Source organism: Zingiber officinale, chromosome 9A (assembly GCF_018446385.1).
Source record: "Zingiber officinale cultivar Zhangliang chromosome 9A, Zo_v1.1, whole genome shotgun sequence".
In the NCBI taxonomy this organism is placed as follows: domain Eukaryota; kingdom Viridiplantae; phylum Streptophyta; class Magnoliopsida; order Zingiberales; family Zingiberaceae; genus Zingiber; species Zingiber officinale.
In genome coordinates, this window is record NC_056002.1 from 64,432,574 (window position 1) to 64,459,284 (window position 26,711).

The window sequence follows — 26,711 nt, forward strand, 5'->3', positions numbered from 1 at the left end:
ATAAATTCAAATTGATTTTAGGTTACCTTAATCTCCTTCATTAATCTTTTTTTCTATCACTATTTCCTAAAGTTTCAGAGTATAGATTATTAGCTTAATGCTCTTATAATTTGAACAATTATGTATATCTTCTTTGTTTTGATACACGGGAGTAGAGTACTTACCCTACACTAATCAGATATTTTCTTCATTTTCAATATTAGATTAAATAACTTCGTAAGTCATTTAATACTCTGCTTCCCGAGACACTTCCATATCTCTATTAGAATATCATCCTATCTAATCGTTTTCCCATTGTGCATCCCATTTAACACCTATTTTACTTCTGAAGTCTGAATTCTCTAATAAAAATTTAAATTTTCATGACTTATTTAAGTTTCTTAAACTAGTTGATTACCTAAACTTTCATTAAAAAGTTATTGAAAATTTTCTTTTATCGCTCTTTTATTTTCTCATCCTTCATTAGTACCCAATTCATTTTTAATGCAACTTATTTGAATAAGATTTCTAGTTTTTCTCTCTCTCTCCCTTTAGTTATTGTATAGATGCCCCTTTCCACTTCTTTTGTATCAAGTTGTTGATACAAGCGTTCGAAAACTTTATTCTTCGCTTCACTCACTACTTTCTTGGCCTTTATTATTGACTTTATTCCTTGCTTTCTTAGCCTCTTGCGTGGCTACTATATACTTTTATAATTTTCTTCATTATTACAAGTGGACAATCAGACCCTGCAATGCATTCTTTCAAAGGAATAACAAATAACCTAGAAATGTTTAAACATTGTTTATTATATTGAATAACATTCAGAGAGTTATTGTTGCCCTTCAAATGAAACAAAAAAGAAAAGGAATTGAAGATAAAAGTCAGGATAAAATGAATCAAAGAAGATTGCTTAGCTACTCAACCTGCACACTATTTTAATCCCAATTATTGTGTATATATATTAAAAAAATCCTTTATCGGAACATGCACTCACTTGGAGTATACTGCCATCAATATTGATCAATGTCTGTTGTAGGAAACCATGCAATATCTATTGACTGACAGAAAGAAGGATAAGGGGTGATAGCAAAAGAAGATAATTTACTAAAATCAGCTAGCCTCTCTCTCTCTGAGACACACATGCAGGTCTCCGCTCTATATATAAATAGAGGTAAAGGACATAGTTTTACAGGTGGTTGACCAAAATCAATAACCACGGGAAATGTCAACTTTAAAATGTCACTCAGATTTAGGTGGTCTATACTGGGCATGTAAGACATTGGCGAATCTTTAATCTGTAGCCAAAGTAGGAATCAGTACTTATCATGCTAGTGGACAACACAAAATATATTAACCATGGTTGAAAGCTAAAATATAATAGATTATTTAATAGTCGCACCCATTAAAGCATATGATGGAAAAAAAAAATATATCAGACCCAAATACTTCTACAAAATAGAGATATTTGAATTATAACTAACAAATTGATGAGAAAGCAAACCTCCAGAACAAGGTTTAGACTATCTAAGCTACATCCGGTCCTAACATCTAGAGTGGCAGGATAAGATGAATCATCTGCACCATGTGATATTGTTAGAAGAATCTCACAAATGTGACCGGGTTCTGCGAGATAAATAAACATTTCGACAACATCTGCAGCAGGTGGACACACCTGAAAAAACATAAGTCATTTAATCTTATTGAAACTGCAAGTTTACAAAGTAATAGTTGAATTGACATTTTATACAGAAAAAAATACATACCCAAACTTGATTTTTTTTCTTAAAATTGAGGAGATTTGAACCATTATCAGTCGTTGGTACAATACTTGGAACGGGTTTCAAGAAACATCCAAAGGGCCGTGATAATACCTGAATGACACCATTAAAAAAAGATTTTCATGTTCAGAAGAAAATTGTTAACAAAATATACTAATTCTAAGGCCTTGTTTGACTGACCTTTTATCACTCTGTTTCAACAACCGCATTTTATAGAAATATAAGTTATAGCCCAAATCAGGGACAATCCTATAGAGACAAAAAATAAAAGGATTTGGAAATACTACATAGCAAAAGGGTAAGATTATTGGTTTTTCCCAACTCATTTACTTATGTCTTGACACCGTAATATTCAACTCAAATATGTTTTAGCTAATGTACCTGACAATAAACCATCACTCCAACACAACCTACATATCAAGTCGTTCCTAACAAACAAGACATTTGTAGTGTTGTCTCCTCGCTCTTACTTCTCAGTTTCCACATTTCATCTCTTGTTAGTGTAGGTTGTCAAAATTAGTCAGTATCTAACATCATAAAAATGATACTTGCAGTCTTGTCTCCTTTCTCTTTCACTTCTCAATTTCCACATTCATCACCTCTTAGTCACCCATGGTTGTCAAAACCAGTATCCATATCAAATTGAAAGATCAGTTTATGCTTCATCAAATATCATATTTAATAATATGTATTATAAATAATATAGTGGAACCAAGGTTCAAAAATCCACTTTTGATCATAAGTTCAGTACCATACAAGGTTTTAAATTCGAGGTGTGCTAAGTTTTGGTCAGGATGATACGGTTTCAAAATGTATTATGTCACGTTGACATATTTTCAGTACTTTTTCTTTTGAAATATGTGTATATTAATTAAAAAATTATTTCTATTAATATTTAATTGGTAAAGTGAGTGATTTTATATTTATGTGTGAATTCATATTTTGATATTTTCTTGTGAGAAATTTAATGTCTATTAAGCTATAGTAAGGTATAATCTCAAATTTTAAGTTTTATTGTAGAAATATTGAGTCTGAGAACCTGCATTCAAGATTGGTCTTCTGCTTTAAATTGTCTCAAATTTGGTGTTTAATGATTATGGAAATTGCTTATGTATATTTATATAAGTTGATCCGGTTTAAAAACTAAAGAGATGGCACGCTGGCCGCGATGACTTGATTGTTGACAAGGAGAAAACTTGTTACTCCAAGGAGAGACTTTCCTTTGATCTTGCACACATGGAGACGAGCCAACAAAACGTCAGCGCCCAGAAACCAGAGGGGAGTCCCTGGCGAAGGCCCTCCGACGCTCAAGTCAGTATCGAACGGATGAAAGAAGAACAGTAGAGCACGTGCGCGCGAGAGTAAACTTCAGATGTTCAGAGAACGTACCTTGCAGAGAGGACCCCTTTATATACCACTTTTCATAGCCTCCGTAATGATGGCTAAAAATGGCAGAGGTTGTTGGATAATGGAAAGTGTACAACCTAGGCAATGTGCAATAATTGTCTAAAGAATTTTCCATTCACTCATATGTATATCTCTTTTGTTGTTTATAGCTTAGGTAATTGCCGAGGCCTCTGAAGGAATATGCTCTCATAAATGGTCGGCTAATGAGAGACACAATAATCCTTGAAAAAGATTTTAGCAGAATATTCTCTGACACGTGGTTATTATTCTAATAGGTTGTTAGGATTATATACTGTCGCCTATAATTCTGTCCTCGCATTAAGCTACTTTGTTATGTACTGAATGCTATTAGAAATCCGTTTGGAAAATAGAATGATGCATTATATTGGAAATCCGTTCGAGAAGCCATATGATAAACTGTGCATGCTGAAAATCCATTTTGGGAGACAATATGAAACTAAGTACCTTAGGCCCAGTCGGTCTTTTGTCCAGCCATGCGTATAAACCCGTCCAATTCTATGACCGGCATATTGTCATGTGGAAACTCATAGGGCGACCAGTAATAGGGTCGGCCGAGCGTGTACAGAGAGGCTCGTACAGAGTAAGGAGTTTGACCTTTCCAGCGACCAAACCTATGACTAGTGGGTTGTGAGTTGGGCCAGACATTCCAGCCGGCCGACCTTAAACTCGGACGGCTTGTAATCCGGTCAGGTTGTATTTGAGAGCCTTAGCGAGGGACAAACAACCAAACCAGGTGGGGAACATTCTCTTCCCTTGACTTTGATAACCACGTCATCTTGACTTTGACCGCCACGTCATCTCCTAGGTCCGCTCGTTACATCCCATATTATAAATGTATAGTGAATTTAAATTGTCACAATTTTAAATTATTCTGGTAATTTAATGAAATTTCTTAATTTTAAAAATATTTATAAATGACAATCTAGTTTAAGAATGTTCATATTGTATAGTAAAGAAACAATACTAAAATGGTTTTAACTTATTGATATAATGTATACATTATTATAGATATATAATAATTCTTAGATGCATGCTCTATATGTTTTTTTGTTTTAGAAAGATAATTTCTATACTATATTTGATTTTATATAAGTTTTCAATAAGCAACTTAAAGGCGTTAGATAAAAGAAATAAATATATTTCTCTTTCGGAAAAAAATGATAAATCATTAACTTGAATTAAAATTTATACAAATAATTAGAATAAATTTAGTAAGTACATAACATGTCATCTTACTAGTTCCAAAACAAGTGTCGTCAACACCTTTATAAAGTCAACCCTATGGTTCTCCAACACCCAAATCAAATAATTATCCAAGACATGTGGTTTTGACTTCCAATTAGAATGGTACATTTTCACAGCATGTTATGCTAACACTCAATAAGGGCGGATAAAGGAGAGTTGCATTAGGTTGCCAGCTAATACAAGGTTATGTACAAATCTATCAAAATATTGTACTAATACAAAGTTGTTACTCAGAATGTGCAGGATCCGACTTAAACATCTCAGCAAAGACTATTACATCTCCATCTCCATGAGAATTTAGATATAGTATTAAATACACAAGAGTTCTCACACTCTATGTTGGATAAAAACACTCTAGGTTGGATAAAGACACTCTAGGTTGGATAAGAACACCCTAAAAACACACTATTTCATATAAAGATTTGAGCTTAGCGTTTACTCCTAAACAATTCTCATTGACTAGAATAATGTCTTCCATAAATAACATGACTATAGTAATTTATCTTGGATGTGTCCAATAAGTTCATTCATGACTAAAGAAAAAGATTTAGACTTAAAACTGATCCAAAAAATAACCTTATTTTTATAGAAATGCTTAAATTAATCTATTTGAAGTCATTGCATACTCATACATATCCTTAATTTTGTATATATACTATGGTTTAAAATCTCAACTCATGCCAAGATTTCGATCCTGAATCGGAATAATATAATTTCGGTATCATATCATGTCATGCTATGCCGATATGATTTTAATATTTCTTTTAAATATAAAATATATTAATTAAAAATACAAAAAAATAAAAAAATAAACATTTTTATATGATAAATAAATATTTTATTATATATTCTTAAAATTAAAATAAATAAAATATGTGTTAAATTAATGGAATAGTTTTATTAGGGTTTGATCAAGCATGTTTAGATTATTTTATTTATAGCTAGGAGTTTGAAATCAATAACCTAAGTTAAAACTTTAACCTACATTTTTACATCGTCCCCACGCCCACGGCCTCGCAGCGACGTCCCTGCACCCCCGCAGGCTCGCGACCTCACAGCAGCATCCCCGCTTGCCCACGAGCTCGTGGCAGCGTCCATGCGCACAGGCGGGCTCATGGCGATGTCCCCGTGTGTCGGCAAGCTTACTGCGGTGTCCCCGTGTGCTAATGGACTCACAACAGCATCCCCGCGCGCCCACAGGCCACAACGATCAATGAAGTTCGCCACATGCTCTTTAAACTTGGTCGTCTAAACCTTTATTAAAAAGTTCATCAAAATATCTCTTTCATCACTCTTTAATTTTCTCATCCATCACTAATACCTTATTAGATTCATCTTTAATGCATCATATTTGAGAAAGATCTCTTATTTTCCATTCTCTCTTTAGCTATTGTTTAGATGTCTCTTTCCCCTTCTTTTATATCAAGCTATTGATATATACGTTCGAAAGTTCCATTTTTAACTTCTCTTACTACTTTTTTAACCTCTTTCTTACTACTATATACTTTTTTGAGATTTCTTCATTCTTAAGAATGTACAGTAGCTTATAGTCATTCATTTTTTGGTTCCTTAATCTACAACCAACAATAACCAAGCCTTTATTCTACTAAATGAAGTTAGCTATATAGTTCTTCCTATGTTATTGGACTTGATCACCTATCATATCCTCATCCATATTTAAAATAATTTTATAATATTTTATCGTTGCTATTCAAGTTTTTTTCGATCTACCTCCTTGGTTAATATGTGTATTTATCAATGTCACATCGTCTAACTAAGTCATTTATTAGTCACTAAAATACATATTCATATCGTTTTAAATATGTGGAATTTTCCCTCAATTGGAGCAACCCTAACTTTCTCTCTAATATTCTCATTTTTTATCATATTCATCTTGTATGTCGGCATATTCACCTTAACATCCTCATCTCTCTGACTCTCTTCTTTAGCTTATGAACTCACTTTATACTGCAGCATTTATGCTTTGTTTACTCGAACCACGGATTCACTGTTGTCTATGAGGCCCGCGACTTCGTGACCACCACTTATGTCGCTCGTAGCTTCACGACCGCCAACGAGTCCCTACAGCTTCCTGACATGAGCAAGGCCCCGCACAATCGTGAGCAAGACCATCCGCAGCCATGAGTTGTCTCTCTCACGGTTGCAAACTACCTCCAACGCACTGAAAGATTAAAGAGACAATGTAGACTTGATGACAAAGGGAAGAAAATTTCATTTCACCCGATTTGGGTGTATGAAAAAATGCTTAAAAATGATCCACAAAGAGATTTATTAATTCATATGCCCATTATTTTACAGTAGGTAAATGGAGAAAAGGAAATGTAAATCCGCCCACCCAATTATTTTATAATAGGTAAATGGAGGAAAGGATATACAATCCATCTTTTCTCTCGTCCGCACCTCTAAGCAAATAGAAGGTTAGCTCCTTATAACATAGTTTAACAACCATTTTTTAAAAGTTCTTTTTAAGCTTTGAAGGTATCTTACGATCACAATAAACACTTGACGCCCTCCTCCGTTTCAACCATTTTTTTTGTATCTTATGTAAAACATTAATATTAGGTCCTCAATCTTTTTGCAAAAATCATCCTAGATACTTAAAGTTTTTAATAATGGATAACTTTTACCTTACTACGTCTACTTACTACTAAACTTAAAATTCATATATTCCAGTTTTACTCTACTAAACCTAAAATGTTTAACTTCTAATATCTCCCATCAAGATTAGATTCGGTCAAAATAATATCATCTATAAACAACATGCATCATCATAAGGTGTCTTGGATGTGTCAAATGAGTTCATCAATTACTAAAAATATGAATTTAGAGTTGATGTTTGATGTAATCTTATTTTTATAGGAAACGTTTCGGTTAATCTACTAAAAATCTTCATTTTTGTAATTACGTTCTCATACATATCATTAATCATTTTAACCAAGGTTCTAAAATTCGCTAGGCGCTAGTCGGGCGGCAGACCAGTGCCTAGCGCCTAGGCCGCCTAGGCGGGGACTAGGCGCCGCTAGGCGGATTCTTCGGTATCCCTTGTTTCATGTGGACTGTGGACAATGTTATATGTAAATCTAAATGTTGTCTTAAACAATTTCATAGCAATGAAGATCTAACTATGTATGCTGAAATAAATACATACTTTCCAATACCAAAAAATGAACATGCAGTAAGTTATCATAATCATATAGTAAACAGTAGAACATTGGAAAATAGTAGCAATAGTTCAATTCAAGATTACAATGCATTGTGAACTAGTAACCACTAAGCAAAATATAATTGTTAAATAACATAAATCATGTCTTAACAAAATGAGTTCAAAATTACACAACTAATAATATCTCATAGACTCATATTTATTCTGCTTCTTCTTCTCCATAATTTTCAATAACTTGTTCTTCATCGGACACAAACTCAATATCATTATTGTGATCCTCGTCTTCTTCTTCGGATTCAAAATCATCTTCATGGAGTTCTCTCACTCTGGAGCTTCTTCGGGGTTGTAGATTTTCATCTGCTCCACTTGCTTCATCAACCATTTGCCAAGTGAGCCCGGAACCTAGTTTAACTTCATCATCTTCCCCACCATCCACAATCCAACCTTGTGCATTTGAAGCATCTTTTGCAAGAAGGACATCAACATTTCTTTCTTTTTCTCTTTTTTGTTTGTTTAACAATCTAGCATTAAATTGGACAAATACTAGATTGTTCAACCGGTTGGCATCCAACCTATTTCTTTTCTTTGTGTGAATCTAAAAAAACAGAGAAAGTAAATACTATAGTTAGTACCTGAATATACAGTATAGACGTTAAAAATTATAGTTAATTTAATTAAAGAGTAGACTGAAAGTTTAAAACTTACTCCTTCAAATGTACTCCAATTTCTTTCACACCCAGATGAACTTGTAGTTAATGAAAGTATCCTCAACGCCACCCTTAGCAAGTTAGGTGTGTGAGCACCGTATGTACTCCACCATGCACATGGATCAAATGTATCATCATTTTTTTCACATGCTTTTGCTGCCAATGTTTTTCCAAATAACCCAGTCTTATTTCTATATTTTGGAAATTCCTTGTTAATAATTGTATCTTGTAAATCTAACTCATTGGCATGCAAAGTTTCCATGCATTCAAAAATCCCCATCGCGACCTCCTCATAAAGAGCAATCGAACTATCTTTGTAGTAAAAATAAGGATTCAACAAAAATGCAGTGGTATGCAATGATGTATCAAGTCTATCCTTCATTTTTGACTCAATAATGACTATGATAGGCTGATAATTTGATTCCACGTTATTCAGAGCCACCTTGATATCTTCTTTAGCTTGAAGAAGCTCCCCATATAGAAACCCCATCGATGGCTTTCTATCTCCATCTACCAATCGAAGAACTCTTACCAAAGGAGCAAATATTTTCAAACAAAGTGTTACACCATTCCAAAAACTCATGCTCATCACTGTAGAGTAAGCCAATTTTCCTTTGTTTGTTTTTGACCATTTACATTTCTCCCACATATCACTTGTAAACATGGCCCTTAAACTAGCTTTTTTTTCAATCAAACTTTGCAATGTGAGGAAATTTGATGCAAACCTGGTAACTCCTGGTCGAACTATGTCTCTCTTCTTCGTGAAACTTCTCATCAATGATAAAGTCTTATGGTGAGCATAGATGAAAATGGTAAAAGCCTTGGACTGCTCAATCACCTTTTTATATCGTGGAAGTTTGCCAATACTTGCAAGCATGAGATTAATAGTGTGAGTTGCACATGAACTCCAAAAGATCCCGGGTCGTTTTTATCTCATCAATTTAGCTGCAACCATATTGTTGGTGGCATTGTCTGTAACAATCTGAACAATATTCTGAGCTCCTACTTGTTCAACACACTTGTCAACATACTCAAAAATAAGTTCAGCTGTATGTGCCTCTTCTGAAGACTCCTTAGACTCTAAAAATGTAGTACCCTCCTTGCAATTAACACACAAATTTAAGATGCTTCTTCTTTTTCTATCACTCCATGCATCTGTCATGATCGAGCATCCATTCTTTGCCCATTCTTCTTCATGTTTCTTCAGCAATTGTTTTGTTCTTTCAACTTCGGCTTTCAATAGTGGCTCCCTAAGTTGATATTGAGTTGGAGGCTTGAATCCTGGTCCAAATTGACCCACTGCCTCCATTAGTTGCTTGAAGCTATCATTATCAACAGCATTGAATGAGATTCCATTTTCATAAACCCATCTCCCAACATATTGTTGAATTTGTTGAGTTCTCTCTTTGAAAAAAGCCTCATTTATATTTTTTTGCCGAAGTACTTTACTTCCACTAGAGCCTGCATTTTCTAGAGCAATTGCCGATGCATATCTATCCATGGGGCCAAGTGGAAGAGGTTTTTTAACTCCATCCATCCCTTCAATTTCAAGACCTTCTTCTTCATCTACGGAAATAGCCACCTCTGCTCTACAACTTTGTTCTTCCATTATTTTGTTCTTCTTTCTGTTCCTCCCTTCTAAAATAGCCTGTTTGCACTTATTTTTGTCTTCTTCAGATGCTTTTCGACAACCCGATACATTTCCAGGTATATTTCCAATGTGCTCCTTTATCCTATACACTCCTCCTGACATTGTTTTTCCACATAACTTACATTTAATTTTGTCGAGGTTCTTAGGATCAATCAATATTCCAAACTCCCATCCGATATCATTTGATTTTCTTCTAAGAATTCCGGATTCGGATTGAGTGACAGATGCTGTCGAAGATGGATTGCTTGCCATTGATAACAAATAATCTGAAGGAAAAAAATTATATATAACAAGACATAATATGATAATAAAATTTAATTATACCATACAAATATACAATACAAAATAATGAAAATATGAAATATAACATTAAGTCATTAACAAGTCTGAGAATATTTTTTTATATATCTTAATCTAATTAATAAAATTTATTAGATATTTGTTTAAATAAATTTAATTTTAAATATATTTTTTATATTATTAAATCTGTTATATACTTATATATAAATTAATAATATTTATTAGAATTTTTAAAATTTTAATTTAATTTTCATATTTTTAAAACTGATTTATATAAATTAATAATATTTATTAGAATTTTAAAAATTTTAATATAATTTTAATAATTAATATTTATAAATCCGATTAATATACATTTATAATATATAAAATTTATAAATATGATTTATATAAATTAATAATATTTATTAAAAATTTTAAAATTTTAATATGTATAAATCCGATTAATATAAATTTATAATATATAAAATTTATAATTTATAAATAATTAAATATGATTTATTAATTTATTAATATGTATTATATGTTTTTTAATTTTAAATATTTTTATATTTTTAAATCTGATAAAGTGATAAATGATAATATTTATTATAATTTTTTAAATACGTTAATATATAAATTAATATTTAATATTATTTATTTAAAAAAATTAAATATATTATTTATATTTAAATATGATTATATAAATTAATAATGGTTATTAGAATTTTATATATAATTTTATATATTTAAATTTGTTTTATATAAATTAATAATATTTATTATAAAAAAGATAAATTTTAAATATATTTAATTGGGATCTTAATTTTATTAGGGTTTATGAACTCAACCTTATTATTAAAATTATCCCCGTTAGGAGTTAGGAATTGTTTTAATTTATTAAATCTAAAAAAAATAAAAAAATAAAAAAAATAACGCTAAAAACGCCTCTTTCGCGAGTCTCGCGACTCGCGCGACGGCGCGGATGGCGAACGCCACGAGCCGCCACCAGCGGCTCGCGGGAGGGCTCTGGCGCTGCCGGAAGCTTCGCCGGACGAGTCCGATGCGTCCGGCGAAGTCCGGCGTTGCTTCCAACGGCGCCGGTAGCGTCGCGCGGAAAGCTTTTGGCACAGCCAGAAGCATCGCGACTCTACCGGCGTTGCTCGAAGCAACGCCGGACTTCGCCGGACGCGTACGGTGCGTCCGGCGAAGCTTCCGGCAGCGTCTGACACCTGCGATGCGTCCGGTGTTGCCGCGACGAAGATTTGAGAAACAAAAAACGGGCGATGAAACAAAAATGAACGGAAACAAAAACTTACCGGAAGCAACGCGATCAGGGAGCGATCAGGGAAGACGAACAGCCGGGGCGATGAAACAAACGAACGCCTACGAACGTCTAGCAAATACCTAAAAATCGGATTTAACATGCCTTAAAAAGCATGGCCCGCCGAGCCCGCCGAACCCGCCGAAGCCCGCCGAGGACCGCCTAGGCGGCCCAGCCGCCTAGGGCTTTTGCCTCGCTGGTTTCCGGCGCGGCATCCTGCCGCACAGCGCCTAGGCGGCCGCCTAGGGCGCAATTTCGAACATTGATTTTAACATATACTATGCTAGCAGTTTTCTTTTCTAGTTCTCAACATAATTTTCCTCATGACATTATCATAAGTTCTAAGCCAATAAATATCATATGTTTTTCTTTTTTCTAATACTTTTTAATCAATTGTTTGTGAAAATATATAACCTCTATAATTGACCTTCGTGACCTTAATCCAAATTGATTTTTGATTACCTAGTTCTCCTTAATATTTTCCAAAGTTTCATGGTATAGCTTATTAGTTTAATGTTCCTATAATTCACACAATTTTGTATGTCTCTTTATTTTTATACAAGGGAACTAAAATACTTACTCTCCACTAATGGGATCTTTTTTGTCAACCACCAAGATTCTTGATGGTGTCTATCTTTTTGATTGACTGAATACGCTCTTTGCCACTATTTTAAAATTTAATATCATTTTATCTCATGTTGTATTTGAATCACGGTTAAAAATTTCGTTCTGTGCCGGGCGGAACAGACGAAACTTACCATTCCACCCGCGCACCGAAACCGGCACTAGACTAGCGATGATTTTGTCGTGTCATCGCGTGCGTCATGCGCCAAGAGGAATTGCACGCGCGCCAGAAGGAATCGCGCGCACTCATCGCCACGGGACGGCATGGGTAGCGTCGCCAGACGCTTCCGATGCCGTCGGAAGTGTCGCGGGGCGCCTAAAGCGTCACATGCGCCTGAAGCGTCACAGGCGTCGAAGGCGTCGTAGGAGCGCCTACCGAAAGCGTCGCCAAACGCCTCCGGTGCCGCCAGAAGCCTACGACGCCATTGAAGGCACCCGCGGGATGTCGTGAGCGTGTCGTGGTCGCAGGTACGCATGTCGCGAGGCGTGGCATTACTTTGCAAAATTAATATTGTAATTTAAATAAATCAAACAATTCTCACTTAACTATGATATTCTAAAGAGGTTCTCATAAACACTAATTAAATTATCCAAATAAAATAAAAAATATATATATTTAAAATTTTTAAAAATTTAATAAGTTTTATTAAATAATATTCTGAAATTATTTTTACTGTTTTAAATTTTATTTAAAAATTCTAAAAAAATCTTTAAAAAATTATAAAAAGCTATCAAATCAAAATTATATTCTTATATATTTTTTAATTATTTTATATATTTTTTTACTGTTCTAATGTTTAATTGATGTTCTAATTTTGTTTACTATTTTAAATATATATTATTTAAATTATTAATAATTAATTAATTAATTATATAATTTATATGATTAATATTAATTTATATAATTATAATTATTTAATCTAAACATTGGAGAATTATAAAAGTTATCTAAGCAAAATATTAACCCTTCTATTTGATTCACGTCACTCCTTTTAGTATTAATAAGGTTTTTAACTCGGCGGGCCAAGCTTTTTATGATATTATGATATTATGATGTATCAATTTTGATTTGAGTTATTAATAAATCAATTTTTTTTATAGAAAACTATATTTACTTATTTTTCTAACAATATTAACTTGTTTAATAATGGAGAACTTATATAAAATCAATATATAACTTATTTTTAAAGTAGACACAAGAAATATATTTATCTAATAATTATTATATATAAATAAAAAATGTCAAAACTGTATCGGCACGGCACGATACAATACCGAAACCGTATCATTCCGGTTTGAGACCGAAGCCTCGACACGGGTCGAGATTTTAAACCTTGATTTAAGTCATTATGTATTTATGCTAAAACTTATACTCCTACCTTTCCTTAAAGATACTTAATTTTTTATCATTTAATTTTCACCACTTGATCTTAGGAGTTACGCATATTTGTATATTTAAGGTGCATATCTAATACTAACTTATGTTGGATGGTTAAGTTTTCTCATGACCTTGTAATCTTTATAAATTTTTCTATCCCTCTTCCTAACCATAAGTCAATTTGTAATCTCACTTTTGAACATAATAGTGTTCTCTCTTCTTGAAAAAAAATATTAGCTACTATAAGTTCATATGCTATCATAAAGTCCAATATAATTTTTCCTTTTTTATTTTTTTTCCAAAACCATAACCTTCATACACTATCGTATTCCTCATTTATTATTCCTACATAGTCATTTAAATAAACTCCTATTAAGATCATCTTGTTCGCTGAAATTTTTATATGCTACCTTATCTAAGTGTTCTCAAAATCTATGTTTGTTGTCTTCAATTAATGCTATTTAAGGTGCATATATGCTAACTAAATTAATTGTTTCTTTTGCTACCACTATTTTGAGAGTTATTATCCTATCTCCCTTTTTATTTTTTTGGGAAAAGGTAAATATATATAAGATCCCAATGATCAAACTAATAGACTCTAGACGCCTGCCAACCAAAAACAGAAGTGTCTCTAAACTTGTGAGCAAACAATCCACGCACAGAGATATGACTACCAAACTATATAAACATCATAACCTTTATGGGCTAGCACAATCATGCAAGGTGAAATCTCATAACCCACAAAACCACAAAACATCATAACCCCTTGCGGCAAACACAGCCACACAAGGAGACATCATTCACCACACACATCACATGACCCACAAAACCAAAGCATCATACCCCTTACGGCCAAACATGACCACACAAGGAGACATACTCCACCACACAACTTAAACACATCATAACAAGTACCAACTCTAGACATCTACAAATCGAAACACGTGAATCTAAATTTTTCGGAAGAATCATACTACACACGATCTTCCCCTTCAAACCAATTTTTGTTTCGTGCTTGCCACAAGAGGTAAACCATGCAAGAGACTGCCAAATAGTGTGCCTTTGTTAGCCTACCATTGCCTCGATACCACCTTCGAAGGGACCTGAATAGCCGCTAAACAGAATTGATTTGATGCCGAAATCCCAACCAACATCTCACCTTATGCCATAGCTCCCTTGTGACCGAGCAACGAAAATAGATGTGGTTGTTGGACTCGTCTTATTGTTTGCATATGGAACATATTTTGTACGCCTCATAAGTCATCGTGTCTACCGTCCTCAACCGTCCATGAACAAGTAACCACCAAGTAAACTGATGCTTAGGCATCAATCCAGCCCTCCACACAACCGACACCCAAAACGCCATCACCGCGCACGGTCTGAATAATTCGTGCGCACTTCCTTTTCCGCTGCAAACCAATCAATTAACTTCATGTTCACAACACCTTGACTCCCCAATCTTCGCAATAGATAATCTCTAATCTATGATAACCTCGTCATCAATGGAGAATCTGATGCCTTACCGCCTCATTGCCAAAAATCTGCACCATAGTGGTGTTGCACCCATCTTACCCATAATGAGTCCATCTTACTTTTGATGTTCCATAGCGTTTGACACAATAGTGCATTGTTCCAAGCATGTAGATCTAGAAGCCATAGCTGCCTTCATCTTTCGATAGACATATTGTCCCCTAAGAGATCGGTGAAAGTTTGGTGGACCACGTGAAAGACCGACAAAGACCATATAATTTGTCAATACACTTGGCATTGGAAGTATAGATAGCCAATAGCACTCCACACCTTGTAATACCGATCTTACTAACTCCAATCTTCTGACGTATGATAATATATGCATTGGCCAAGACGCCACCTTCTTGATACCGCTTCAAGCAAAGAATCATAATTCTCAATACGTAACCTCTCCGTGGCTAGAGGAATACCAAGATACCAAAATGGAAACTCCCCTTATTAAAAACCGATTATGTGCAGAATTCTTTATTGAGTTTGTTCATCCATGTTGGCCATATAGATGTTAGACTTCAATGGGTTAGCCCGCAATCCTGCCTTGTTGTCAAAATCTTCCCGTACATCTGCCAATATCGTGATGGTAGAGGTATCCGCTCTCATGAACATCAATAGATCATCCGCATACGCCAAGCAAGTGAGTTGTACCTCTATACACTTAGGATGAAAATGAAACCGGGGTAACCACGATGCCTCCTTTAACGTCCTTGAGAAGACCTCTAAGACTAGGCCAAATAATAGAAGGGATAAGGGATCCGCTCGCCTCAATCCTCTTCCTCCAAAAAAATCCATGTATACTTTCATTGATGCTTACCAAGTACATGACCATGGAGATGCATTCTTGAATCCATCCTCGGAATTGTTAGGGAAAGTCATAACCAACTAGTGCTAACAAAAGAAAATTCCATTCAACATTGTCAAATGCCTTCTTTAAATCCACTTTGATCAAACATCTTGTAAATATCCTCTTGCGAGCATACTTCCTCAATAATTCTTGGGCAATATTGATGTTCTCTCTAATGTATCAATCCCGAACAAATGCCGCTTGTGTAAGATTTAACAAACTATCCATAACCTTTGCTAGCCGGCCAACCAATACCTTTGAGATGATTTTATGGAAGACCGTACAATATGAAATTGGTCAGAAATCAGTAACTTTTAGAGAGTGATCAGATTTGGGTACTAAAGCGATTGAAGTGTGGTTCCATTATTTGAGAAGTATACCATGATGGAAGAACTCCTTAACCGCTGTCGCCACATCTTCCCCAACCGTGTCTCATGCCGAAGTAAAGAACTTTACATTATATCCATTGGGTCTGGGAGCCTTATCACTCCCAATATCAAAAAACGCAATCTAGATCACCTCTGTACTAACCGGTACAATCATCCCGTTCCGTTGTTCCTCCGACAATTTCCGGCCGGTGATGGAGCTACTGTTCAGCGACGTACATGTCTCCTTTGTGCCCAATAATCCTTGGAAATACCGCACAAATTCATTAGCAACATCTTCCAAACTTGAGGCATTCCTCTTGCTGTTGCGCTTCACTAGGTCATGGAAAAACTTGGTACACTTGTCACATTTCTTTTAAGTACTCACTCATGGCTCTTTGTTGGTAGAACATCTTCTTTGCCTTCGCAAGGAGTGTGGCCTTCTTCCTCTAAGCCCCATAATCATTAGATGTCTCATTGTCGGCTAAGAGTTCTTTTTGAACTTCTTCTAGCTCTCGTCTCGCCCTTTTCGCTTGCTCCAAAATATGTTGGTAGTGATGCTTATCAAGAGATCTCAGTTTGCTTTTCAATCTCGTAGTCTTCACCTTTAGGGTATATTGAGCATTCCCATCAACCGGTCCTTCCCAAGCACTAGCTACCAAGTCCTGAAACCCTTCATGCAATGCTCACATATTAAAGAACTTGATGGGTCTATTCAGCCCCTTCTCCCTCGCCAATGTAAAAACTATGTCGCATAAGTGATTCAAAAGACAACCAGCGCTGTGAATTCCTCATAACTCTAATAGTCTGTCAAAAGCCAATGTGAGTTGACAAGAGCCCGATCAAGATTGGAAGACACCATGTCATTCGTCCAAGTCAATCTACACCCAATCAATCGAAGTTCCACCAAGCCATAAGCATGTACGAACCGCTCTAGATCTTGTCTCATAATTGGTGATCGGTTGCCCACTCTCCTTGTCTTGCACCATCGAGAGAGTGTTGCAATCACCCATAATAAGCCAAGGTTCTGAGATATTCTGCCCCAATGTCATAAGAGAGTTCCATAACGGCCTCCGTGCCTCAATAGAATGAAGTTCATACACAAGCATAGCTATGCTTCGACCCGTGACATGGCAATGGACACTACAATGAGCATATTGTTCCTCCATGACTATAACATCCAAGGAAACCAACTGCAAGTCCCATAGAAGCAAGAAATGGCCCGGGTTAGACAACCCAAAATTATTAGCTTGCCCCATACCTGCAAACCTTCACCTCATGATTGGATCTAGAGAAGAATTTGTGAGCTTTGTCTCAAGAAGCGCCATAATTTGAATACCTTTGTGCTTGAGGAGAGATGATGGAACAACCCCCAATGCTTCAGGGACTTGTGAAAGTCCCTCATGTTCCAAGCCGCAACCTTCATTTGCCATGCATGTGAGCTAGCGCCCGTAATTGTCTGTCACTTTCTGTTGGACGTCTACCTTCTGCGATGTCCTTGCTCGCTGCCCCATTACTTGATGATGTAGTCCAAGACAATGATGACGAGGCCGCCATCGTTCTATGGGCCCCTTGGGCAACTAATGTTTCAGGAGTGCATTCGGAAGTAGACGATATGTTGTCTTATTCTACTCCCAGCCCAACATTTTCGCTTCCTCCGTTGCCACCACCATTCTGCTCACCCGAATTATTTTTGATCACTCCAAGTACAGCTTCTTCATTGCCACCATGCTCATCCGAGTCCGGAGGCAACTCCACCACAACTGTAATAGGGTTTGCCTCGATGATTGCCAATTGATTTACCTCCGTCGTGCCATCCTCCTCAACCCGATGATTCTGTGCAGTCTGTTCATCTTGAGGTGGGAGGTGGGGGGGGGGGGGGGGGGCATTTCAATCCGTTTGACGCCACTGTCTTCTTCGCATCCGGTATCTCGAGCATCAACGACCCCTCACTAATTGAGAGACCCGTCGTCTGCCTTGGTTGCGATTTTGCTCAGTCGGTGCCTCCCTTCTCGAATGGTTGTGGTTTCGGGCTGCTGGATTCTCATCACCCAGATTCCGATCAGTTTGATTCTATTCCGCAAGCCTATCACCCTTATAGCATTTCTCCTTCTGATGCCTCATCCTTCGACAATCCTCACAAAAGTCTGACACCATTCATACTCAATTACTAACTCTAGATCAACTCCGGTGGGCAAGTGAACACCCTTTTGATTCGTTCCCCTATTACTGAAATTTCTACCATGAGGCGCACATACTCCAACCATTCTCTTGTCTTCGTCATATGATCGGTGTACAGTGGTCTTCCGATCTCAAAACCCATCGCACTTAGCACTGTCTTCTTCGCATCCGGTATCTCGAGCATCAACGACCCCTCACTAATTGAGAGACCCGTCGTCTGCCTTGGTTGCGATTTTGCTCAGTCGGTGCCTCCCTTCTAGAATGGTTGTGGTTTCGGGCTGCTGGATTCTCATCACCCAGATTCCGATCAGTTTGATTCTATTCCGCAAGCCTATCACCCTTATAGCATTTCTCCTTCTGATGCCACTGTCTTCGTCATATGATCGGTGTACAGTGGTCTTCCGATCTCAAAACCCATCGCACTTAGCACCTTTGATGACCAACGATCCGACGGAAAGCTATGGATTTGTATTTATGCCGGTATGAAACGTCTATCTTCTTCGAATAAGAAACAGCTCAATTTTAGCTTCAAGAAGATCGGACTCCCGAATGTGAAGTATGGTCCTCCCAGCAATACGACTTCCCGGTCTTCCTTCGTATCAAACCGATATACAATCCATCCGCTCATGTGCATGAAAAACTTGTAGGGAGAAGCTATTGCAACAGCTCCTTCCCTCCACGAATGGCGACCTGTGAAGCATCCAACCAAGCAAAACCCCATCGCATTGTCCACAGTTTTAATATCTTCATATTCAAAACTCAATCACTGACTTGTGTTGTTGCAACGACATAGCCATCCTTTCCTTCCGATTGTCCTTGAAGAGGTTAGCCCATGACCTTCCTTGTTGCAATCCCCATCTTGCCCTGAGAACTCCGGCCGCCTCCTCTTGCCCATTTGCATTTCCTGCCGGTTGTTCCTCTCCTTTCGGCAATCCATCATTTTCGCACACTTCTTCCTCCGGTGAAGCTCCATCCTCTAGCAACACTTCCTCCGATGAAGCTCCAACTTGACCTCCAACCACATCAGCCTCCTCAGCCTTATCACCTCCCTGTTGTCCGGTTGGCACCTCCAATTGTTGAGGTGGCAGTTGAGTTGTCTCATCCGGATTTGCCACATGTTCCACCATGTCATCAGTTGCATGCTAACTTGGCTCCCTCCTTAAATACTTTTTGACCGAATTGTCTTGACTCCTTCCTCTTTTCTTGGACATGATGAGAGAATTTAAGGTAGATCCCTAGGGAAGGAGGCTGCCACCCAACTCACCCAATCAGCTCCTTGACATGCAACCAGCTTCCAAGATAGCGGATTGCCGCCCACCCCCTTCCAGCCACTTGGCAGGTGCGGGAGAAGATGAGGGGAGGCTCCTCACCAGAGGAGGCCAAAGGACGCCGGAGAAGTTTCTTTTCAAGCAAAACTTCACTGTTTGCTCCCTACTGCCAGAAATGCTCCCTCTTGTCACCGTTGGCACTTCAGTTCTCAAGTCTTCACCTTCTTTCAAAGCTCCAGCAAACAGCACCTCTGAAAACACCTCTGAGACCTTCCACCATCGGAGAAAACCTCCGAGCCACTGTCCAATGGCTCCGACACACCCAAAAGAGGCACTGAAGTCACACCGCACATTGAAACAGCCCTCACTCACCTCCTAACCAACTTCCGGCCACCTTCTCTCTAGAGAGAAGGGAGAGCTTCTCTCTCTAAGCTGGAAGGGAGGATTTATTAGAGATTGTATGGCAAGTGGTATAACACTTGATTATTCCTATCTCCCTTTTTAACAACTACTATTTTGTGCTTTAACGAACTATCTAGAATAATACTTTATGTCTTATTGCATTTTTTCCTATACCATAACTTCCATAATTTAAAACATAGAAGTTTTAAATTCTCTATTATATTTGCTATCTTCCACACATCCATTTTGTCTCTTGTAAGCATAAAATATTAATTTTTTTCCTAATCGTATCTCCTACCTCCATTGTTTTGTTAGTAATAGTTCTTACGTTCTATATTTTAAATCCAAGATATTTAATATTTCTATATAATATTTGTTTCTTATACAATATAAAGTGTGAGAAATCTTGCAAATTTAATATTACACCCAAGTTATCATAAAGATATAGCAGTCATTGCCGAAACGTTGCAGTCGGATCATATAATGTGTTTCTTCACAATAACAACTTAGCATTAGCATAATATTTTGATGGATCCATATATAATATTTTCTTTTGTTTGATGTTAGTTGGCAACCTAACACAACTCACCTCTTTTTATGGGGAATTTATTCACCATAGGTAAAGTTAGTTTAGCATTAACTAAGTTTATATATAGTAAATTCACCATAGGCAAAGTTAGTTTTAGCATTAACCAAGTTTATATGTAGGATAGTGTGATTTGATTATATTTAATTATGTTAGAGAAACCTTTTAAAAAGAAACTAAATTGAATTTTCCTTTATCTTTCTCTTGATTCCTCTTCGCCTCCTATCCTAATTCCTCTCCTCTTAATTTCTGTCTTTCTCCTCTCCTAACCCACCTTGCCACCACCTGTTATAACTACCATATTGCCCGTTGTAACACACTTCCCACCACAAGCCACCTATCACCTACTCCTTGATCCTTTTCCCCTATCCTCCGCTACCCACGACCTCCACCACTAGGCTCCATTGTTGTCTCTTTGTATTGATACACTCTCAAAGGCAAACTGGTACTGCTTGATACTTCAATCCTAAACTTCGTTATAGTTAGTTATAATTATAAGAGTAGAGAAATCATGTATATCGAGTGTGATCAGTCAATTTATTAAGCCTCACATGGGGAACGTTCGGAGGAACCCTTAGAATTTACGGAACATGAAGAATGCTACAACAAAAACTCCGATTGCTTTCAGATTGTCAAGTACATTGATATTGAATAAGCAAGTTCTTCCACGAACAAAAGATCCAAAGCAGATTGTATCGTAAAATAATTTGATTTCTTAGAAGAGCAAAAAGCAAATTGTCATGGCTAGGCTAAAGTAAAATATAATATTAATTCAAGAGAAAAAAGAGAGATATTAGAGAGAGATGATATTTACCTAAGAGATAAGATATAAGGGCAAAAAGGCACAACTATTCTATATTAGTGCCATAATCTTCAAGAAGTAACAAGGTGAGATAATGGGTTGATGAAAGAAATGTTGGGAGGAGTTGATCTTTCAATCATTTTTAATCTAAGAAAGGTGTTATGAAAATATAGTAAGTATGACATCAACCTCAAAAGAGTAAAGGTTGGAAACTAATCTCATTCTAATTATTCCCACAAAACAATAGTAACTAGTGGGAACAAGAGAAGAGAGGAAACCTTGAGATGAAAATCACGAAAAAAATGCTTCAAGGTTGACAAACTTTTTTACCATTCTCATATGTATTCATCAAGCTATGACTCTCACCTTATTGTATTCTTACTAAACAAATGAGTACTCACAAGGAGAAGATGGCTAGAATTACAACTTAGAAGCTCGAACGTTCATATTGTTAAAACTAGATATAAAAGGCAATTGTACGTGGGGTGGTTAGCTCACTGCATACTTTTAGACAATAAGCATGTGTTTAGGCACATCGAGGCGTGAGTGTAAACAACATGCATTAAAATTATATATATATATATATATATATATATTATTCTAATGATGTATTTTATTTATTGCTTATTTTGATAAAGTTTTATATAAAAATCAAGGTAAGTTAATCAAAAAAAGCAATAAATAAAATACATCATTAGAATAATATCAAAATATAGTGTGTGTGTGTGTATATATATATATATAAACATTAAGCATGGCTTATATAAAAATCAAGGTAAGTTAATCAAAATAAGTTCACAAGTAATAAAGAATTTAACAATAAATACATCATATTTTTCACATTATAACCTAGAAAACACATAATAGAAAAGATGTATGAAGTTATATATAGAGAGAGAAAGAATATATATTCAATCAAGTTATATATAAACATAAAATGCACATTAGAAGAACACAAATACGAATATAACATGACAAATCGGTGTCATATCAAAAAAAGCAATAAATAAAATACATCATTAGAATAATATCAAAATATAGTGTGTGTGTGTATATATATATATATAAACATTAAGCATGGCTTATATAAAAATCAAGATAAGTTAATCAAAATAAGTTCACAAGTAATAAAGAATTTAACAATAAATACATCATATTTTTCACATTATAACCTAGAAAACACATAATAGAAAAGATGTATGAAGTTATATATAGAGAGAGAAAGAATATATATTCAATCAAGTTATATATAAACATAAAATGCACATTAGAAGAACACAAATACGAATATAACATGACAAATCGGTGTCATATTAGAATATGAAGTGAGGTTGGTAAGTTGGAAATTAGTGCTTCATTATTTTATTCAATTAAACTGATTGCTAGATATTTGAATTTGTAATGAACCCTCCTGGACTTACCCTCCTCTAGGCAGACCATCTAGACCACTTTTTGAAACTGTCACAGAATGGTGACCATATGCATTCAGTCAAGTTGTAAACAAGCATAAAATGCACATTAGCACATTACAAGAACACATATAGAAATATAACATAGCAATCAAGTTTTCACTCAACTAAACCAATTGCTGAAAGTTTGGTATGGGACATCTGAGGGACTTCAAGACGAGGAACACTGTAGTGCCCGAAACTACTTATTTAATTAAGGATAATTATTGGGTTAATTGTGTTGGAACCCCAAGGTTGGTTTTGGTGTGATCAACAAGTTAAGTTGGGTTCTGTTGTTTTCTAACCTTGTGTCTAAGTGTGCAGGAGCTTAGGAGCACAGGTACTCGAGCGGAAGACGCAGCTAGCGAGAAGGACGCCGATGGAGGAGAGAGCTGCGGAAGAGTACACCGCGGACGAGAAGGAAGTGCGCGATGGTTCCGAGGGACGGAGCGGAAGATTGCTCGGGGGAGCAAGAGACGCACGAGAAGGTCGGCACGGGTGCGATCGAGGGGCCAAGTCTGCGGATGAGTACTGTGTGGGCGAGAAGGACACGCGATTCGAGGGGCGGGAGGAAGCACGCTCGAAGAAGCCGGAAGATGGGTTGGTGAGCCCTATTCGGATGTCGAGATCACCAATCAGCGGATCCGGGCGAAGACCGGACCGAGGCGAGGACTTAACGGAGAAGTGGTCCCGGAGAAAAGTCAACCGCAGTTGACTTTTTGCTCGGCGCCCGGACAATCCGGCGCCGGGCTGTCCGGCGCCGGGTGTCCGGCGCCGGAATGCCGGCGCCGGACCCTCATTTGGCCAAGATCACGATTTACGTGATCGAACATTGGGATAAACTTTATCCCCAGGCGCCGGAACCCTTCGGGCACCACCAGGCTATAAATATAGCCTTGGTCCGTAAGCTCTTCATGATTCGAAAATGTAAACAACACTTGTGTGCTTCCACCGTTTAGATTAACCTATACTGCTGTAAACGAGGCTTCTCCGCCTGAAGGAGCTCTTAGTGCGATCTTCATCCTTGGATTAACAACCTCCCCGGTTGTAACCAAGTCAAATTCGGTGCCTCGTTTTTATGCTTTATTTTCTGTTTAATCTATTTTTTATGTGTTAGCTTAATCGTACGAGAAAGGGTTGTGTTTGATTTTTCAGGGCTATTCAACCCCCCCTTCTACCCGGCCGCATCGGTCCTACAAATTGTTGTTCATTTAATTTAATTAAGAATTAGTTAACCTACAAGTAGGAAATTTGGATTAGTGAATTATAATAAGAATGAGAGATACCAAAAATATAGATCAAGGTGTAAATAAGAAAAATGTAGCATAATTAGATTATTTTAGGGAGAATGAATATATTTAGTGGGTGATTTATCATGAAACATGGCTATGTGAAATTATAGAATTTTATGAAAAATTTTCAGATTTTAAATGAGTTATTTTAGATTTTATTAGTAATAAAAAAGCATGTTTGAAAATACCCTATTTAAGCTAGGAGTTGATTTAAATAAACTTAGGTTTTCATTAATCAAACCCTAGGTTATTTATTCTCTCCTCTCCTCTCCTCTCCGTCATTTCTTCCCGTTGTGCACGCTTGCGACCTTGCCGTGCCTACCATCATTGTCGTTCACATCGATGTCGCCTCATCCTCCCAAGCCCCCTCTCTCGAGTACCCCTCTCGGTCGATCCACCTCTGTCGACACCCAAGCTCCCTTTCCGGTCGTGCCCTAGCTCTCAATGTCGTCGCCTTTTGCCGACGCCACCACCGGATTGCGCCGATGTCGTCGGCTGCTGATCGCCGCCTCTCTCCCTCTTGTGCTGTCGAAGCCACCATTGCCTAGCTTGAAGTTGATGCCATCGCTTGGCTGCTTGGCCTCGTGAGACACCGTCGTAGAAGTCGACGCTACCCCCTTCACGTGCATCGTCAAAGCTGCTACCTGAACGCGACCGCGCCAGTAGATCCAGGCATCGGCAGTGTGAGAGCTATCGTCTCCCTCTGCTCTGAACCGGCACCGCCCATTTTGATCTAGAACCGCTGATTGCCCCTTCCTCGACCCCTCTGCCTCCGTCGACAGGGGTTAGTACCGGCATCATCTCATTGTGTGTTGGCGTCTCTTGACCTAGCACTATCACCTGCCTCTGTTTGCTTGCTGTCATCGCCGGTGAAGAGGAAAGTTAGTGGAGGATTGGTGTGCAGTTGCTTGGTTCCGACCAACACAACTCCAGCTATTTCAGTTCATCGGCAATCCATCTCTTCCGGTCATGGGTCACCTCCAATGTCGCTTTACCTTCGCTCCTGCCACCACCATTCTAAGCTTTAAGGAGAGAAGTAGAAAAGAGACCTAGTACCAAGAAGGAGTTGAAGGCATGTTCTTTACTTTCTTGATGCTTTAATTCTTCCTATAATATGTAGAACTCTGGGTTAAGTATAGATAACATCCTAGGATTGAACGAAATAAGTTTTTATGTAGAACCAATTTAGGTTTCTATGTTTTCGTGTGCATGTCTCATACTTTAATATGCCTCAACCAGTTCCCTAAAGTCATGTACGTTTAGACACCATTATAGGTTAAGTGATAAATTTCAGAATTTAGCTAGTTGTGATGATGCTTATGCTTTTACCTGTTTCTTATCTAGATAACCTTACATGAACTATGTAGGTTTCGGATTTGGATTTGGTTGAGATTCAGCTATGGGTTTTGATTGTGCCCATGCTCTTTATATTTCCTAGCAGGATTTTCTTGCTATAGGTGGCATGTTAGCATTAGGAAATTTATTTTAGCATGTTCTCCACTATGTTATTGCTTCAAAGTTAGCCTCTATGTCTTGTGTAGCTTCAAATTTTTGTAACTTGTAAGGTTTTGTTTTGTTTTCTTGCTACGGATATCATATTTCGGCCCATACAAATTGTGCATGTTTTCAACTATGTTAATGCTTAAGTTTAAGTTCCTTCCTTATAGTTTTGAACGCTTGTATAAATGCATAATTTCGGATTTCATAGATTCCTATGCTCTTTTGCTCATTTAGCGGATGATATCTTGTTAGCTCCTAGAACTTTTAAGTTCGTAATTTGTTTAGTATGCTTGTGCTTACCCTTGTTTCACATCATGATAGTTTAGTAGGCTATATGTATGATATGATTTTACATACTTATGCTTACGATTATGTCATGTTCTTTTGATGTCTTATTATGATACTTTAATATGATCTAGGTTTAGGGAGATGTTTATGTTTCTCCCTATATCTTACCATGATAACATTTATAGGTTACATATTAAGTTTTCGGATCCTTAGGATTTAACATGTTATGAAGATAATTATATTTGATAACCTTGCAAGTATATGTAAAGTTCGGTTCTTTAGGATCAACATACTATAACAGTGATGATATTTGATAACCATGTGGTATAGGTAAGTTTCGAATTTCTTGGGTTTGATAATCTATAACCCTAAACATGCTCCTGAAAATGATATTGATTTAATAAGAATACTGTGGGGGAAAAGGCCCCAGAGCCCGTTTATGGGAAAAGGCCCCAGAGGGAGTCCAATATCGGTAAATTGACTGTAACAAAGTGATAATGATAAAGATTTAAAGAGGGATCCCGTTTTCAGGAAAAGGCCCCGGAGGGAGCCCAATATCAGATAAGTTTGTGACAAAATGATAATGATTTGATGGAAATACTGTGAGGGAAAAGGCCCAGAGGGGCCCCGT

General features: G+C 36.9%; 1 protein-coding gene across 1 annotated transcript in view; it reads right to left on the minus strand.

Moving 5' to 3' along the window:
* Positions 1-26,711, minus strand: part of LOC122019238 (probable phosphoinositide phosphatase SAC9) — a 90,728-nt gene that overhangs the window by 42,798 nt on the left and 21,219 nt on the right. The window contains exons 5-6 of the mRNA XM_042576725.1: positions 1,746-1,853; positions 1,484-1,654 (exon numbers count right to left, since the gene is read on the minus strand). Of these exons, the coding sequence (XP_042432659.1) occupies positions 1,484-1,654; positions 1,746-1,853 (279 nt within the window). The remainder of the gene's footprint in view (positions 1-1,483; positions 1,655-1,745; positions 1,854-26,711) is intronic.